Here is an 18,333-nt window from a genome sequence, read left to right on the forward strand (position 1 = left end):
ATTATTGTGGTTTTCTTGCATATGTGGGAAAAATTATAGCCCCTGTTATAAATATTTATTTTAGAAGAAAAATGTCTAACCCATATCATCTTTTTAGACACACAGTCTGTGTAAAGAACATAACTATTCAAAAAAGCCAAGACATAGGCTTTATGTTGAGTTAACTGAGGTGGAGGTTATACAGTCTATAAGAAAGTCCACTGCTGGCTTTTCCTTGAGTTGAAAAGGAAGAATCCTATTTGATTCATTTTGGGCTGATTTTTGTTCCTTTGATTTGCTAGCCTATGAAAGAGACAACCAGCACCAAGATGAAGCAGAAGGAAACCCAGGTAATAGACATGAGCCTCATGAACAAGGACCCCAAGAAGCTAACCCAGAATCTGAGGCAGATGTAAGTATCTTCTCTTCTGCCCTGACATGTGGTAAATTTCTAAGGTGGGAAAGAGAGTTGAAAATTTGCCTGATGCCAGCCTCTAGCCCCATATATTTCTGTTATATCCTCAGCACAGAAGGAAAGTGGCTTGCATAATTATATATGGGCAGTGTTTTTAACTGTAAACCATGGTGTATGTGTATGTGATGAGCTGGTTTAATGGTTGCTCTGGGGAAAAAAAACACAGGATTTTTTATTTTCTGATGACTTTTAGATTAATAAAACTAAAACCTAGAAAAGCAAAATTGAGAGAGATTGAAATATGTAGTAACTCTGAAAGATGGAGGAATAAAAGGCAAGTGTGGAAGTTGGAGATGGCCCCAGAGAAAGGAAACTGACCTTTCCTGAGCATGTTAAGCAGTCTCCTAGGGTGTTAGGTATGTTGTGTGACTCTCTAATCTCTCAGCAGTCTAGTGACCATTTTAATAAATATATGGATAAGGATGTGTGATTTGAGACATGAAGAGTTGTTCAGGTACTGCAATGGTACAGAAAATTTAGAATATAAATAGGCAGCTAATTACCAGCATTGTCATTTGTGTTTACCAAAAAATACTGAGATCTCCAATTCAGCTGGGTGGGCTAGAACCTTGGCCCTGCCTACAAGTGAGGCAAGCATATGTTTAGTGAGCCTGTTCCTGTATGTGTAGATGACTTTTACAACTTATTTAGCTATCCTGTCATCTTTTGCCAGTAAATAAACTACCATGTTTACAACAGTCTGTGCTGTCACATGGGCCTGGTTTATATTGATTCAGTGGATGATTAAAAGAAGGACACATGTCCTTGATAACCATTGAGAAAGTCTTTCTGTTAGCTCCTTAAAGCCCTCTTGATGGAAACAGCTTTTCCACTTAGTTTGCACTGAGATGTGCAGAACACCTTTCCCTGCCATCCCTTGCATCAAGATTTCTGAAAATATGCTCCAGGGAACCTAGTCCTGAAATATTTTCAGGAAAGAGCAAATACTTGAGAACAGAAACATATGAGAGTGCAAGAGTCGGTCCATGAGAGAGCAAGAAAGCAAGTGTACAAAGGCCTGTAAATGTGCATGGAGTGGGAGGAAGGGAGGGTATTCCAGTCACTTGTTTGGGAACTGCTATAGGCATTGATTACTTGACTGTATGAGCCTTAACTTTCCTATCCTTTGTTTATTTGTTCTGGGGAACATGCTGGGAAACACTAGCCTTGTACCATTCTTCTTTTTAATTAGAAATTATGAATCCCACTTGTTCCTTTCTTGTTCTCTCTGTTTTATTTGAACATAACAACTGTGCCTGCTAATTCATGCTTGTTACTTGGTCAGAGGTGAGCTAGTCATTTTCATAAACTTTTGCAAAAGATATTTGGTACTTTCTTCTGAAAAGAATATGTTACATTTTTCCTATATTTCCATACAAATTATTGATAGTGCACTAAAGAAAATCCATGTGACGAGAGATTGTGGAGTAATTAGAGCTGAGTGTGAAGGTGGTAATTTGTTAGTCTCTACATTCCCAAGAATAATGTCATTTGCACTTCAGTAACATTTATGGCCAAGGATGTTCAGATAACAGATCAGCTGAGACTGCAGTGAACTCTCAGACATGTTCAAGACTCTAAGTGAATTGAAGTGGAATCTTGTCTGGAGAATACTGATAGAGACCAAATCCTACTCTGTGGCTTCCCTGTCTCTTAGAAGCATTTACAACTTTAGTAAGTGTCCTCTTGATGACCTGGGAGGGATTGGGGTAACTCATGACAAGCATCACCGTTCCTGCCTATCTCAGGCTCTAAAATCTAAATGTTTATTAGGATGTTTATTATTTGGAAGGTGCTTTGGGAGCTTAAGTGGAAAACTGAAATAATTCTAAAGTTGATAATATGAAGGACCTTTGTTGAGCACAGTAACTTAGGAGATGATTTGGGGATGACATTTTTCATAATATATTACCCTACTGGGCAGTTTGGTAGCTCAGTTCTTTTTAACTCCCATCTCCTGCCAGTTCAACATCTCTCTGTTTCATGAAAGTGTTTTTTAGTTAAGAAATTTAAGCCATACTAGAAATTGACCATTTCCTTTTGAGTTAGCCTTTTTCTTGTCTTGTCTCCTTTCCCGTCCTCTTTATGGGTCGTTTCTGGTATGGGCCTTCTTTCCCATCAGTTGCTTTTCACCTGCTGACATGTTACAAATTGCTTGAACAGGGAAGCTTGTATAAAAATCAACATAGCAGTGAAAAGAGTTAATTGCCCATCTAAATCCCCCACTTAAATTAGTATGTTTTTTCTCACTTGGTCTTCTTTTATTAATTATTTTCTTGTTTATTCAGTTCTGTTTACATTACTTGTGTCAGTAGAGTTTTGAGAACTATTTTGAAATCACGTGCAGAAAAGATGTGCTATTTGTACCTCATTGTGATTCATCGGTGACAAGTAAAGCAGGAGTTTTCCTTTTTGACAGTGCAATGCTTGATTCTTGTAAGTCTTGGCAAGGATGGATCTGAACAATTCAGTGAAGGATGATTTCATTTTCTACCAGTGTGTAGCCTTTCAAACGAAATTAAACTTGATCCTCAGTTTTAAAGTGTAGTTGCTTTTTAAAATTTTACAGAGGGCAGCTGTAGAGGACATAAATCCAGCAGATGACCCTAATAATCAAGGTGAGGATGAATTTGAAGAAGCTGAGCAAGTGAGAGAAGAGAATTTGCCAGATGAAAATGAGGAGCAAAAACAAAGTAATCAAAAGCAAGAAAATACAGAAGTGGAGGAACATTTGGTGGTAAGCAGATGCCACGAGGAAGGGTGGATTTAACCGGGGTATTTTGACAAACATCTGGTTTATGTAAAAGGTTAGTCATAATCTACATTGATGGAAGGTTTGCCACTTTGGTGGTTTTTAGGCCCCTTTATGAAATGATATGCCTCCGCTCTGAGAGAGATATTCATATGGCATATGAAATGATATGCCATACATCTGAGGATGTAATGGACATCCTGTGCTTTGTATTAGAAATGATTATTCATCATTTCCTGGCCACAGATGCTTTGAAACTACCGTTTTCATGTTGGCATCCTTGTTCTTTGTCCCAGAGTACTGTGTAAAAGGCATCTCTGATGTACAGTCACATGAACCTCCTCTTTTGTTTCAACAGATGGCAGGAAATCCAGACCAGCAGGAGGATAATGTTGATGAACAGTACCAGGAAGAGGCAGAAGAGGAGGTAGTAAGAATTGAATCCCCAAGACTGATCAGATTGGTCTATCACATACACTAACCTTAAACAAACCTCAGCAGTATTGACTTTGACATGCCTCATAGAAATGTTCAGAAAGACTTAAGCAGGACGACAAAGTGTGGTTTAAGCAAAAATGGATTATGGCACTGGAGACATTTGGTTAGGAGATAATAAAGCAGGATAATAGAATCCATCTCTTTGGTTCTCACCCGAAATTTTGAATTAAGAGGGCATTTGGCTTTCCAGGAATGGTGGACTTAGATTTGTATGATCTTTCGTAAGAACATTTTCTCCTGTCTCCCCATTGAGGGAATCCGGACTAGCCCCTGTAGCTTTTTCCGCAGCCTCTCCCCAGTGTCTACCTCACAGGTTACCCCATAGCGTCTGTTGGAATCAACAACCTCCAAACATTTTTGTAAATTTTACAGTCTCTTGTTCTGGCCTCTTCCCTCAGAAGAATTCAGTCTCTTAATTAACAATAAAGAAAAGGAAAAAGATGTAAAGAGCTCAGTTGAGTAAAATGCATTTGGATAAAGTTTCATAATATTTTATTTTAGTTCACTTTTCATTGTAAATTTCTGGCATCTTGTTGCTAATTAAGTAGAAGTAGCATTTATTGTGATGCTACATTCCTATAACTGATTGGTGAATGCTGTTTCTTGTAGCCATTTTATCACAGCATTCTGCTGTATAAACAACTGCAATATTTACGAGTCTGATAGGAATTAGGCCAAGAGCCTATATTTAGTCTCCTTATGGACCAATAAGTAGTTCCCAAATTAAAACCCTGGGTCAGAGCCGCTTCTCAGCCAGGTGTCTTGGCAATGTGTGGCTTTATCCCTAAAGGGAACCCGATGGGGGGAGGGACATACGGCAGACTAAACACAACCCCACCACCGGAGACCCTGTGCAGAAATCATGCACTGTGCTCTCACACACACAGTTCCCTCCACTAGGTCTGCTTTCTTGTTCTTACTGATTTTCTCAGCTTTTCAGAGCTAATGATAAAATTTGTGCTTATACCAGGAACACAAAAAAGAGTGCTGCTCTTTAAGGTCACTGGCAACCTGTCTAGTAACATGCATTTTAACTGGCTTGACCTTTTTGTTCTCTGGTTTCTCATCCTAATCAAGACCCTGGACTGTCTTGTCAGAAATAGCAGTAGAGAAAATAGAGACCTTGAATATTAAGACATTTCACAAGAAAAAGATATTCATCTGGACTTCTCATGTAACAAGATGTCTAGACTAATATCATTTTGTTTTATTATGCCCGATAAGAGGAATCTTTGAGGGATTAAAAGAAAAGGTTCACCTTGGCTTCTTTTTAAAAATTCAGAACATTAAACATAAAATTTTAATCAGTATTTACTGATTCCTTTTCACTTTTATATTATGATCAGTTAAGGTAGAGGAGGGAAATCCTGTGATCCAAGGAGGATCAAGAGTAGAAAGAGAAGAAAGACAGATGCAAGAGGGAAGGAGAAATGGTGCTGATACAGAGGAGGTTGCCCAGGCTGAGTGCTGCCTAAACTCAGCAACTGCTCCTCACCCCCCTCACTCATCCCCCTTCGGATCTGCTGGACTGACAGGACCCTTTTCCTCTTGCTGCACCTGGCCCCAGGTCCTAATTATGTTTTCCTGGTTCCACTAGGAGCGTGTCCAGATCCCCTCCTGCATGCGCTCCAGGTTGCCAGCCCGTCACTGAGAGCTGTTGCTCCTTGCGCTCCTAGTGGAAGTTGTGTGTGCCTTTTTTTCTTCCCAGTGTAACTTTCCTCTCTGCCCCCGAGCCTTGTTCATGCTGTGTTGTATTTTTGTGGTTGTTTCTGAGATGTTTGCATCTTGCCACCTCTATCCATTATTCCCAGGTCTTACCTTGAGAGAGGAGAAGAGTGGTTCCCAAATACCATTTAAGCGCTAGTGATAGAGACAAAGTTCTTGTCAGACTATGGCAAAATGAGAAAGGTAAAGGGGAGCATAGTATGTGGAAGCACGTATTGTTTATAAGTGCATATATGTGTGAAACCTCATTGGTGGAAGGAAACACTCTGAAAACCATGAAATGCTATGGAACTGTGCACTGTTTTTATTTGTTTGTTTTTATATCTCCATTAAAACTTAGAGTTTTGCAGCTGCCCCAGCTAACCACTAGATTGCCTGTAGCCTGTGGCTACCTCTACCTTAATTGTGATGGCCTGTGGCTACCATCGCTTCCCTTCCTCTCCAGTGCACAAACTTATTTCTGTCAGCATTTCCTCCTGAGGAAGAATTGTATCTTGCCAGGGCTGCACCTGTTCAGACGTATTGCCTGTCAGACTTATAGACTTGGCCTCTAAGAGTAGAGGACCCAAAAGAAGTGTAATTTTAGGAATTTATACTACCCTGCTTTCTTTTATCTTAGTGCAGTGAGTGTTATCTTTCTAATATAAAAATTGTTATTATTTACAAGCATTCCTTGTTTCTCATTTGGGATTGTGAGTGGAAGGCATAATCCCTTCCCCACATCATGATCCCTTCCTCATGTTGCTTACAATCCAAATGTTTTATCAACTTTTAAGCAAACAAGACAATTATGGCATTGCCGAAAAGTGCTGTGTACACTCTAAAATTATTTACATATTCAACCATGTATAGATTAAATAACCGAAAAATCAGAATACCTTAATTTCCCTCAATGTAACTGAAAACAGATTAATCTGAACATGCAGAAGAGAACAAGTATAAGGTTTTTGTTCACCTTCACTGGCCAAATATATACATCCACATACACGAGACTGCCAGCTTGTGAACACCATGTCAAGAAGCTTTTCTTTTTTTGTTGTTTTTTTTTTTTTGAAAAGAGTCTTCACTGTCGCCCAGGCTGGAGTGCAAAGATGTAATCTCGGCTCACTGCAACCTCTGCCTCCCGGGTTCAAGCAATTCTTCTGCCTCAGCCTCCTGAGTAGCTGGGATTACAGGTGTCCACCACCACACCCGGCTAATTTTTGTATTTTTAGTAGAGACAGGGTTTTGCCATGTTGGCCTGGCTGGTCTTGAACTCCTGACCTCAGGTTGTCCTTTCACCTTGGCCTTCCAAAGTGCTGGGATTACAGGCATGAGCCACCATGCTTGACCAAGAAGCTTTTCAATTGGAAGAAACTCTCTTGTTAAAAGCAGGGTGTTCATCACCATAGGTAATGTTGCTGAAGGCCTTTTGTTCATAACCTTCTATCTAACTCTTTGGATCCTACTGTTCTTACCTACTTAAGGCCAGCTTTCTGCCCTGGCTCACCCTATAACATCTTCAATGTGTAAAAGAAAGGTGTTAATAGACACCAAGAGAGGCTATCCAGTCAAAGCCTATTTTAAGACTCAGTGGACCTGTTTTATTTTGGATTTGGCCATTTATTAAACTTTGTGACATCAGGTAAGGCTCTTTTCTAAAATGCCTAAAACATTATATTTTAGTAGATAAAAATGAGTAACAATAGCAGTGTTTGGGAAATCTGACAAAGCATTGTGATAGCTTTAGCAGGATGCTAAGAGGGCCAGTTGTGGAAGACATAATCTGTATGTCTACATTATAAATAACAATTGGCTTCTGGTTATTTATTCTCAGCATATTTTAAAGATCAGTTAGAACCTCGATATCATTTTGTTCCATTTCATTACCAAAGAGCATTAAAGACATTGCTACCTTGTTTTTTTCTTGAGTCAGAGTTTCACTCTTGTTGCCCAGCCTGGAGTGCAATAGTGTGATGTTCGATCGCTACAACCTCTGCTTCCCAGGTTCAAGTGATTCTCCTACCTCAGCTTCCTGAGTAGCTGGGATTACAGGCATGCGCCACCATGCCTGGCTAATTTTTGTATTTTTAGTAGAGATGGGGTTTTTCCATGTTGGTAAGGCTGGTTTTGAACTCCTGATCTCAGGTGATGCACCTGCCTTGGCCTCCCAAAGTGCTGGGATTACAGGCATGTACCACTGCACCTGGCCGGCATTACAGCCTTTAAGATGAGTTTGCATTGCTTTTGGCCCAAATATCAATAATGTGTTACTAGAATAATAATGTGTATCTAACTAAGAATCTGTTCTCTGTATGTTTGGAAAATTAGAAAATTTTCATTAGTGCATTCCCTAAAGAGTAGTTCAAATCAGTGGTGTCTAAATGAGATTAAATTGACAACTGGTAAACAAGCTAAATTTTCTATAGCACATCTCCAGAGACTAGTGATATAACCCAACATCCATTGTTATTCAAGGAAATAGTTCTTTGTCTTTGCTGTGAATAAGGATCACCTTGAATAGTTTGTGGCATATACAGATTTCTGGACCAGACACTTACCCCTGAGATTTTGATCTTATCTGTTATGGAACCTAGGAATCAGCATTCTTCATAAGTGCCCCTTTACCGACCCACCACCTGCTGATTCTGACAGCTCAGTATTATACTGTTTAGAGAAATAGTCCTAGGGCAGACAGTTTGTAGATGGCATCTGGGAAGTCTGAAACTCCTATCTGTGTACATGTGTCCCTTTGCTAAAGACTTTCTAACCAAAGTCTTAAAAGGGTTCATGACTCCCAACCACACATACATACAGGAAATTAAAGATCATTGATTTTTACCCAATGCTTTTATTTTACATATAAGAAATTTGGGCTTCAGAGGGGTTAGTTAAAAATCTGAAGGTTGCGTAGCTTTTACTGATTGTTAGAAACATGATTAGAGCCACCTAGGTCTGATTTTAAAGGCTACCATAATTAAGTGTACCATGCACAGTAACTATATAGTTGATATGGAGAAGTTCTTTATAGAAATTAGTGAATATAGACAGAATGATGGAAACAGAAAATAACCGTTTTTTGTCACCCCTAATTGAAGCAATTGATCTAAGCAACAGTCATCAGTGAATGATGTCACTAGATGAACAGAGGTCAGGGAACTTCACCATGAAGGGATCAGGCTGTCCCTGCCTGAGCTTGCTGACCAACCGTATCCTCACTAAAAGTGGGACAAATAATTGTATGTGCCTCTCGATACGATAAAAAATATGAAACATACACCATCACCTCTAAAATACCCTTGTTTCTTTAAACTGAACCTGAGTTTATTCAGACTTTTATGCTGACTTACATGTATAGGAAATGTTGGGACTACAGAAATGAGTTAAGTGATATAAAGAAGCAAATAAATCCAGAATGTGGGTCATTTTACAGGACAGCAAATCCATAGCAGTAGGGAAAAAAGAGAGAAGTGAATCCCATGTTATGTGTGTTCTTCCTTAAAATCATGATTAGAACCAACCAGCTGTAAAAAAACATTAAGACAATCATAAAAGTGTAAGTATGGACAAGACATCAGATGCTACTATGGAATTATTTTATCAGGTGTGATAACCATATTATGATTATATAAGTTGTTTATTGTTTTATATATGTATATACTGTGATATGTGAAGGCAAAATTACATGATATCTAAAATTTTTTATTATTATTTCTTTGAGATGGAGTTTCGCTCTTGTTATCCAGGCTGGAGTACAATGGCGCAATCTCGGCTCACCGCAACCTCCGCCTCCTGGGTTCAGGCAATTCTCCTGCCTCAGCCTCCTGAGTAGCTGGGATTACAGGCACGCGCCACCATGCCCAGCTAATTTTTTGTATTTTTAGTAGAGACGGGGTTTCACCATGTTGACCAGGATGGTCTCGATCTCTTGACCTCATGATCCACCTGCCTTGGCCTCCCAAAGTGCTGGGATTACAGGCCTGAGCCACCGTGCCCGGCGATATCTAAAATTTTTAAGAATAATTTACTAAAAACTGGAAAAATGATGGATGATGCAGGTGTGGCAATATTGAGATAGCTTGTGAACATTGATGGTAGCTAAAGGGGTTTATTGAATGATTTCTTCGTTTGCATGTGCTTGAAGATTTTTTATTACCAAAGCAGTTGACATTCTGATTTATACAGTCAGAAAAGTTTCAGAGCCAAGGCTTTAGTCCAGATCTTTCTGACTCCATAGTATATGATAGGAGTTGGCAAACTATAGGCTGCAGCCTAGTTCATAAGTAAAGTTTTTGTTGTGGTGGTGGCGGTGGTTGTTGTTGTTGTTCTGAGATGGAGTCTTGCTCTGTCACCCAGACTGAAGTACAGTGATGCGATCAGCTCAGTGCAACTTCTGTGTCTTGGGTTCAAGCGATTCTCCTGCCTCAGCCTCCTGAGTAGCTGGGACTATAGGTGCCTGTCACCATGCCAGGCTTATTTTCTTATTTTTAGTATAAAACCTTTAGCTAAATTTTGTATTTTTAGTAAAAATGAATAACTTTTCATCCTGTTTTTAGAGGGAATTATTTATCACTAACTTCCTAGGGGTTCACCATGTTGGCCAGGCTAGTCTTGAACTCCTGACCCTGTGATCTGCCCACTGCAGCCTCCCAAAGTGCTGGGATTAGAGGCGTGAGCAACCACGCCTGGCCAAGTAAAGTTTTATTGGAACACAAACATGCCTCCTTGTTTGCATATTGACTGTAGTTTGTTTTTGTGTGTGTGTGCACTACATAGAGTGGTCAAGTTGTATTGTTGTGAAAGAGAGACCTTATGGCTAAGATAGCCTAAATATTTCCTATCTGGCCCTTCACAGAAAAAGGTTGCTGATCCCTGATTTAGATATTCTTCTTACCATACAGCATAAAGTCAAGGCTGTTTTTTTTCCAATCAACTACAACATTTTAATGTTTATAAATATATTTTCATTATTAAGGCTGTAGAAGACATGTCTTTGTTAATCAAAATTGACAGGGACACTTCAGCAATTAAATGATGTTTCAATTAGGCAGGCCTTAAGATAGCCTGAAATAAGTGCTTCGTTGTTTTCATCCCAGTGTCGTGTGGAATGTTACTATGAGATTTAAGACTGTGGGCAGAGGAGATGTTATGGGCCACTGATAGAACAGTAAAGTGAGACGGGATTGGTGTCTTTAGCTCATTCCACCAGGAAATATGAGTACAACAGATACTCAATGCCTTTGTCCTCAAAATGTATTTATTTGGTACCAGGTTAGTTTAGGGGCTGCAGGTCAAATTGGCATTGGACTGGTTAGAGGAGATTCACAAATGTTTGGCTAGCCCAGAGTATCTTTGAAGAGTCACCTTGGTAGGCACTTGACAGGCCAAGTTTTGTCCAAAGCTCTTCTGGGAGGCTGCAGTTCATTCTTGTCTTACCTGGGCTGCACACCTTTAGGCAGCACGTAATTTGTTTCTCCTGAATTATAGGATCTGTGTACTTTTCTTCCTTTTCTCATTTCTCAGATTTTCAACAGTCTCCCTCACTCCCCCTGCCAAAATATGTGATTTTTGTGTTATTCAAGGGGACTTATTATGCTCTGCTCCTAGAAGAGATGAGGCTTTCTTTGGTATCAGGAGACTACATTATATTGAACTGATGTTCAGCAGGTTTTTTTTGAAATGTATTCAAGTGACTTAAACATTTTGGCCTATGTATGGTTTTCAAAATAGTTAACAAGTTAAAAAAAAGTCTTACTCTATATGTCTATGAGATATGACCATTATGTAGAGATTATTTGGCACAAATATTTGAGTGCTGGCTTCACTTTACATTCTGAGATGAATATCGGGGTCATTTAAACCATGGTAATAGTGCACATGAAGGGAAACAGAAAGGTCGCATCAGAGCACTAGAGAGAGGACTTTGAGGCACTTCAGTAGACTACTTCATAAAGAAAGTGAAATGAGTGTATTCTATGTTCTAGATAGTTAAGCCACAAAAATTTATTCTTCAGTACAGAATAGACACATACAATTTCATCTACATTGTATATAGGCAGTGGTGTCTATTTTTTGTGCCTTTACAGAGGATTTACCGAGGCTGCAGGCTGGACAAGCTTTATCTAGATAGTAGCTTAAATAAGAGGCAGTTTCTGCCTCCGTAGAATTTACAGTGTGTCATAGAGTTCAAATTTCTACAGTTCTCACATATGGAAAATGGGAATTTTAATTTTATTATTTTATTTTTGGGGAGACAGGGTCTTGTTGTGTCACTGAAGGTGTCATGCGGTGGCACAAACCCGGCTTATTGAAGCTTCGACTTCCAGAGTTCAAGCGACCCTTTGCTTCAGCCTCCCAAGTAACTGCGACTACAGGCGCGCACTGTGTGCCCAGTTAATTTTATAACAAATTTTTGTAGATACAGGGTCTCACTTTGTTTCCCAGGACTCAAACTCCTGGGCTCAAGTGATCCTCTTGCCTCAGTATCCCAAAATGCTGGAATTACAGTTGTGAGCCACCATGCCTGGCCAGAATTTTTGATTTTATGAGCTGAATTTCTTCAGGTGTTTTATATTTGGAATTTTAACCATTATTCAGATAAGTCAGAAAGTCAAGCACAAAAGTCCTACATTCAGAGTCAATTACATTGATTTTTGTAATAGGTATATTATACATTTCTTCATACCAGTTAGATAAATCCTTGACATATTATTGCAAGTGTTTGAATGATAGAAGTGTGAAAATATATTATTTCAAGTGTTTAAATGATACCTGTGGTTTGTTTTAGGTTCAGGAAGATTTGACTGAAGAGAAAAAAAGAGAACTGGAGCATAATGCTGAAGAGACCTATGGTGAAAATGATGAAAATGTATGTCTCAGATACATGTTTCTGTTGAGCACTTGGGTGTCTGCGAGTGTGCATGTGTATAGCGGACATACATAGATTTCGAATAGGTACCAGTGGCTAATGGTACCTCTGAGTTACCACTGAATTTAACAGGCCCACCTGAAATTAGGAAAAGTTGTGACAAGATGAAAAGTAGGAGAGAGTGGCACTGTTGCCTACATATCATTTTTCTTCCTTTTTTTTCTCTAAAAATGAATATCTTTTCATCCTGTTTTTAGAGGGAATTATTTATCACTAGCTCCATATCCCTTAGTTTTTCTTTCTTTTTTTTTTTTAATTTTAAGGCCGAAGATAAAAACAATGATGGAGAAGAGCAAGAAGTTCGAGATGACAACCACCCCAAGGGTCGAGAGGAACACTATGAGGAGGAGGAAGAGGAGGAAGAAGACGGGGCTGCGGTTGCTGAGAAATCGCATCGAAGAGCTGAAATGTAGCCCAATTTCTAGACAGTACTCAGCCAACGGATTCTTTTCAAGCTGCTCAAGCATAAATCTGCCTACTGAACTCTAGGATATTTAATTACAAAAATTACGAACTTAGACTTTTTTAAAACTTTTGTATTAGAAATGCTCATACATTTATATGAATATATTTTGATAATGTAGGTCTAGAGCTTCTTTTATATTCAAGCTAGACATGAAAAAGAAGAAAAACAATAAAGTAAACCTGAACCCCCGAGTCCGAATTTTTTTTAACAGATTAGGTGAAGTCAGAAAGGTCATTGATTTTGTATATGTTTCAGTGTGTTACGCTTCTGGCTTCTAGTTTTCAGGTGTCCTTTGTTAGCCTTTGATAAAATACAGGATTTAAGAACAGGGAGTACTGCAAAATGCCATGCAAACTTTAAAGAGAATGGCCAGTTTACTAATTGCTGCCCCTCTGATGTCGTTATGTATAGTTCTGATGGAATTTTCACCAGTCTGTGTATCTCTGGATTGAGATCTATGTACAGAGTAACATACAATAGGAAACCCATTTTTGTTGTAAAGACATTGTTTTTCAGACTTTTCAGATTGATTTAAAAAACGCTGGTCATTGCTTTAAAATCATAGGTGTTCTGCTAAAGAGGAACTGAATTTTAAAATGAGAGAGTATTAAAACTCATGTGGCAGTATCCTGGTCTTAATCAGATATTGATGTGTTCAAACAAGGTACGGACACATCAACATATTAACCTTTTTGAAGGACTAGTGACTTGTTTAAAAACAAATGAGTGTTTATGTGTGGTGTTTTTAAAGTGAGCACCCATTCTCAATGTTTTCTTTTGTCTGAAGCCACTGATTGATAATTGTTTCAGTGTCTAGTTCCCTACAAGTAATATATATTTCCTCTTTCAGCTCTGTGCCTCAATATGCAATCATTTTGATAATAAGTATGATTATGAAGACATACCAAACTGCAAATGGGATTATTTTTCAAAACTATACAGTGAAACATACATGGTGATATGATAGACCCTCATGATTTTTTTGTTTGCTGGGTCTGCTTTTCGGGTCTGCTTTTTGCCTGTGTGTAAGGCATTTTAATGGTTGCAAATATAATAGATTCCTTAAAATAAGAAAATTAAAAATCAGAAGCTTCCCTTGGAATAGAGACATTTCAGTTGCAAGCATAAAGATTTTTAAATATATAGCACTAGGTTATATAATTCATATGTGTGTGGTTTTGTATTAATACTCAAATTAATAAAAACAAATTTCATTTTCTATCATTATATGAAGGTAATTTTATTTTTTAATAACCACACTCATAGAAGGTTTTGGTTGTTCCAGTTGAGTGATTGAGTATGTATGCATAGGAATATTTTGTTCAAATGTACTTTGGATTTCCAATAATTAGAAATCTTACCTTTATGTATAAAAATCCATTATGTAATGTAAAGTGTATAATATTGTACATAATATTCAGAATACAATTATTTTGGTAAATTAGCTTGTATTTTTAATGTCCCAGTTGCAGTATTTAATTATTTGAACCATACTGAAAGTTGGTAATAGTCAATAAAGCTAAAACAAAGTGGCAGACCTTTTAAACCATGTGGTTTCTTACTAGTTTATGACCTTCTAATATTCAGTTTTTTTCATAAAAAGAAGAATTTTAAGAGATACCAATATAAATTAATGAATTAAAAAATCACTTTCCCACCTGCTCCTATTTTCTGTATCTTTCTGTACTTGGACTGGCATGTGACTTCCCCCCTTTTTCCAAAGAGCTAAAGATGTTTATTTTATTTGAGTTAGTTCTGAGGGTAGAAAAAAGAAATAGGGGCTGAAAGTATGAGAGTGTCATGTGTATGCCCACGCAAAAAATAAAAGAAAACCTATTAAATCCCACTAGAAAAGCAACAATCATATTGTTCTGCTTTCTGTGTAGCACCAAGTTACAGGGCCATTCTAACTAATGTCTAGAGGAGAACTAATCAGCCTGAGCTGATCTGCATTAATGAGGTGACAAGAAATAAAATGTCACCTGTATTTATCCTGCCAGTTAGTCTGTGACTTCGGTGCAACCAATAAATCAAAGGATTTGGTACCAGGAATATAGTTGGGGCAGAGGGGGGCAATTCTGGGGGGGGGAAAGACATTTATTAGCAATGGGTGTAACGGGGCACAAAAAAACTAGTACAAAAATTCGCAAGAGTGATTTGGAAGAGATCTAGGAGTAAGAGCATAATCTTAGCCACATATGCCAGTGACTTACTTTTACAGAGGAAAACTATTGACATGTACTGAATGCCTTGGTAGTGTAAGAAGTATGTGAATAGGATCCACTTTAATCCCCACAGTATTCCTATAACGTTGATGGAATTCCCTTCTCACAACTGAAGAACCTTGTCTTCCAAAGCATGTAACATTTAACTGCTTTTAGTGCTTAGTCTTGTTTTTAGTTCTGTTACATTGTGGTACATCTATACTATGGCATCTTCACAGCCATTAAAAGAGTGAGTTAATTCTCTTTCTGAACCACCTTCTGTGGCTTCTGTTTCTGTCTTTTCCTAGTTTTTTTTCCTAGCATACTGACTACATTCTCAATCTTTTTTACAGGTTCTCTTATGCCTGCTCTTTCAATATTAGTGTTCCACAGGTTTTGTACTGAGGTATTTTTTCTGTTTAATCCTCTTCTTATCCATGTTTTATACAAATGTCTTGAATCCATTTCCTCTGCCTAGTCTTCTGTGTCCCATCCTATGTAAAATTTTAAGTTTCAAAACTGAATGTGCCTTCTTAAAACCCGCTTCTCTTTCTAGGCTTTGTGTCTCAATTCATGATGTTCCCAAAACCAAAAACCTGAAGTTTGTCCTTGATTCTGTCTTCTCTCTCTCCTTTGACTGCCCCCAAAATATCCCCAGTTATGCCCCTTTCTCTCTGTACTCACTATTCTGGTTCAGACCCCTGTTATCTTTTACATGGACTAATATAATTCTTCTCTAACTCATTTCTTCATTTACTCTCGACTGCCAAGCTCTAAAATCTGTTTAGCAGTGCGATTTTTCTGAGGATATCACAACTACCCCATTAAAAATTTAACAAATTGCTATTGCTCATAGAAAAAAAAATCTAAACTAATTAACAGCCTACGTAATTCTTGATGATCTGGCTTCATCTTATCTCTTCTAATACTGAATCATAATAACTATGATTCATCTTTGTCAAGCACATTTCTCTCCTAATGTCTTGGTGTCCAACCTTAACCCATGTGTGGATGGAAAATTTACTTTTGCAGAGCTGGTAATACTATCCCATCTCCTTGGACAAAGTGCTTGATATGGGACAGGCACGTGACCTAAAAGATACCAATTCAATTCCTTCCCTGGAATTTTTTGTTGAAAGGCAATCCCTCCATGGAAGGCAGTCCCTACATAGCTTGTGACAGCTTTTATCCCAGACTGCGTTATGTGCACAGCAAAAAGCCTTGGAAGCTAGAGACAGTATTTCCTTCTGGGTCAGAGGGCAGATTTATTTCTTGAATAATAAAGAAGATGTCTTCCTTTGTGAAAAAGTGTAGACAGGTTTTGCAGCAGCTTCTTTGTAAGTTGAGGGTTTCCTAAGACCAGGGATCCTCAGCTATGACAGAAGCCCAGGGTGTGTACAACACCCACTTGGGCTGCTCCACACTGACCGCGTGACACTTGGAGACTAAGGGGAACTGACGTGAACATGAAGCTCATGACTGCTGCTGGATCACGAGAAATGGAGTCCTTTGTCTCTGACCCAGCCGTGTAGCTCCCTCCGCCAACATCCATGAAACTGTAGCAGGTAAACACGGGAGCTGTAATGTGGATAAAATCTCATGCTCTGCACGATCATGGGCATTTTTGCAGGCTGTGGCAAATAGAAAATAGCACCTCTCGTTTCTCTCCCAATGGTGAAACTACTGTGTCATGAATTCAGGGATTCTGGTGTTCCTTTACTTTGTTGTGTGGAAAAAAATAGTCTATAAAAGTAGAGAACAAATTTAACATAAAAAGACATGCAAAAGTCAGAGGCAGAGATAGAGAGTTGTGGCATTTTTTTCCAGTTCTTATATCTTGCCATTTTTGATGCCAGCCAAGTCCCTCTATAGGCTAATGATCTAATAAAATCTACTTTTTCATTTGACCTACCTGCATTTCCATCACTTGCCACCTGAAGATTTTTAACTAATACCTGAATTACATTCAATTCCTTTAAATCATCATGCTCTCATATCATGGTATATTTGCCGCCTGTTCTCCCCAGAAACACTGTTCAACCCTTATTTGCTCTCCTCTCCTTTGATGGGTCGCTTTGGGTCTCATTCACCTTAGACACCAATTCCTCTGGGAAGAGTCTGTCTCCCACTCCTCTGACTCCTAAGTCTGGGATGCATACCCTTCTGTTCTATACCACCCATGTTATCCATATCATATCCCAGTGTGTGGAAGCGTCTATACATTTATCTATACTCTCCCTGACACATATGTTCAGAGAGTAGAGACCATGTTTCTCTTGTCATTACTGTATCCCAAGCGCTGGCATATAATAGATTTTCAATAAATATTTTTTAATTTGATAGCATCCTCATCTGTAAAAAGAAGTTTTGATTAGTTCAAGACCATATGACAAATATTAATAAACGGCAGAGCTAGGAATTCTTCCCGGCTCAATCTGATTCCACTGTTAATTTAAAAAATATCAAGTATTGTTTGGATCATTGTCTATCACAACATTCTGAGTATCATATATTAAGAAGGTGTATATTAAATTCTGCAATAACAAGTACTAAAAGGGTTGAAAGATAAATGAAGTCTCAGCCATGGGCTCTGGAAAAAAAAAACAAACAAGAAATTGGAATTACTCGATCTAAGAAAACGATAGTCAAAGGAAGAAATAACATTGTATGTCTGTCTTCTCTGAAGCATCAATTGTAGCATAAAGAATACTTTCTTGAGAAACAGGTGAATGAGTCTGTGAAGGCTAGAGAGATTTTTTAGATTAGAATATATTTAATAGTTAGTTATGATTGCTAAGAGGCCTGCCTAAGCTGAAGAATAGATGCTATATTCTTAGACATATTCCTTGGGTCTTGTGACTGTTATGAGAGGGCCAGTTATCATGGCTGAATAGGATATGTGCTCGGCCACAGGTTGGCCTTTTGTCTCCACACTATCAGGCTTCTGCCCCTCGTTTGTAGTGGGTCCTGTAACCACAGGAGTGGGCCAAAACCTGAGCTGGATCAATCTTTCCTATCCTATCTTCTAGGCCATACTGATTGATGGAGGAAAGCAAGCATGTCCCAAAGTAGCCCTTCAATCTCTCAGTCTGAGATTTCTACACTGAGGCTGAGTAAAAGAAATGCTCTCTAGCTGCTATGGTGACAGCATCAAATACATATAACAGGAGACTGCAGGAGTCACAGTTCTTATCACGTGGAGAAAAGCGAGTTGCAGCAGGAAAGAATGATGCTGACACAGAAAAAAAAACAGGAATGGAGGTAAGGAGGAGGCGGGAAAAGGCAGGAAAAGGCGAGAGTCAGAGAAAGGCACAAAGAAAGCAAATA

At 38.6% G+C, this 18,333-nt stretch overlaps 1 protein-coding gene across 5 annotated transcripts in view; it reads left to right on the forward strand.

Moving 5' to 3' along the window:
• Window positions 1–14,348, forward strand: part of GOLIM4 (golgi integral membrane protein 4) — an 81,996-nt gene extending 67,648 nt beyond the window's left edge. For all 5 annotated transcript variants that reach the window (XM_078353888.1, XM_008983504.5, XM_002759409.7 and 2 more), the window contains 5 exons: window positions 282–391; window positions 3,024–3,191; window positions 3,565–3,633; window positions 12,196–12,276; window positions 12,600–14,348. In XM_078353888.1, coding sequence (XP_078210014.1) covers window positions 282–391; window positions 3,024–3,191; window positions 3,565–3,633; window positions 12,196–12,276; window positions 12,600–12,749 — 578 coding nt within the window. In that variant the 3' untranslated portion in view covers window positions 12,750–14,348. The remainder of the gene's footprint in view (window positions 1–281; window positions 392–3,023; window positions 3,192–3,564; window positions 3,634–12,195; window positions 12,277–12,599) is intronic.
• Window positions 14,349–18,333: the final 3,985 nt, after the last annotated feature.

The sequence above is a fragment of the Callithrix jacchus genome, chromosome 17 (assembly GCF_049354715.1).
Source record: "Callithrix jacchus isolate 240 chromosome 17, calJac240_pri, whole genome shotgun sequence".
NCBI lineage: Eukaryota > Metazoa > Chordata > Mammalia > Primates > Cebidae > Callithrix > Callithrix jacchus.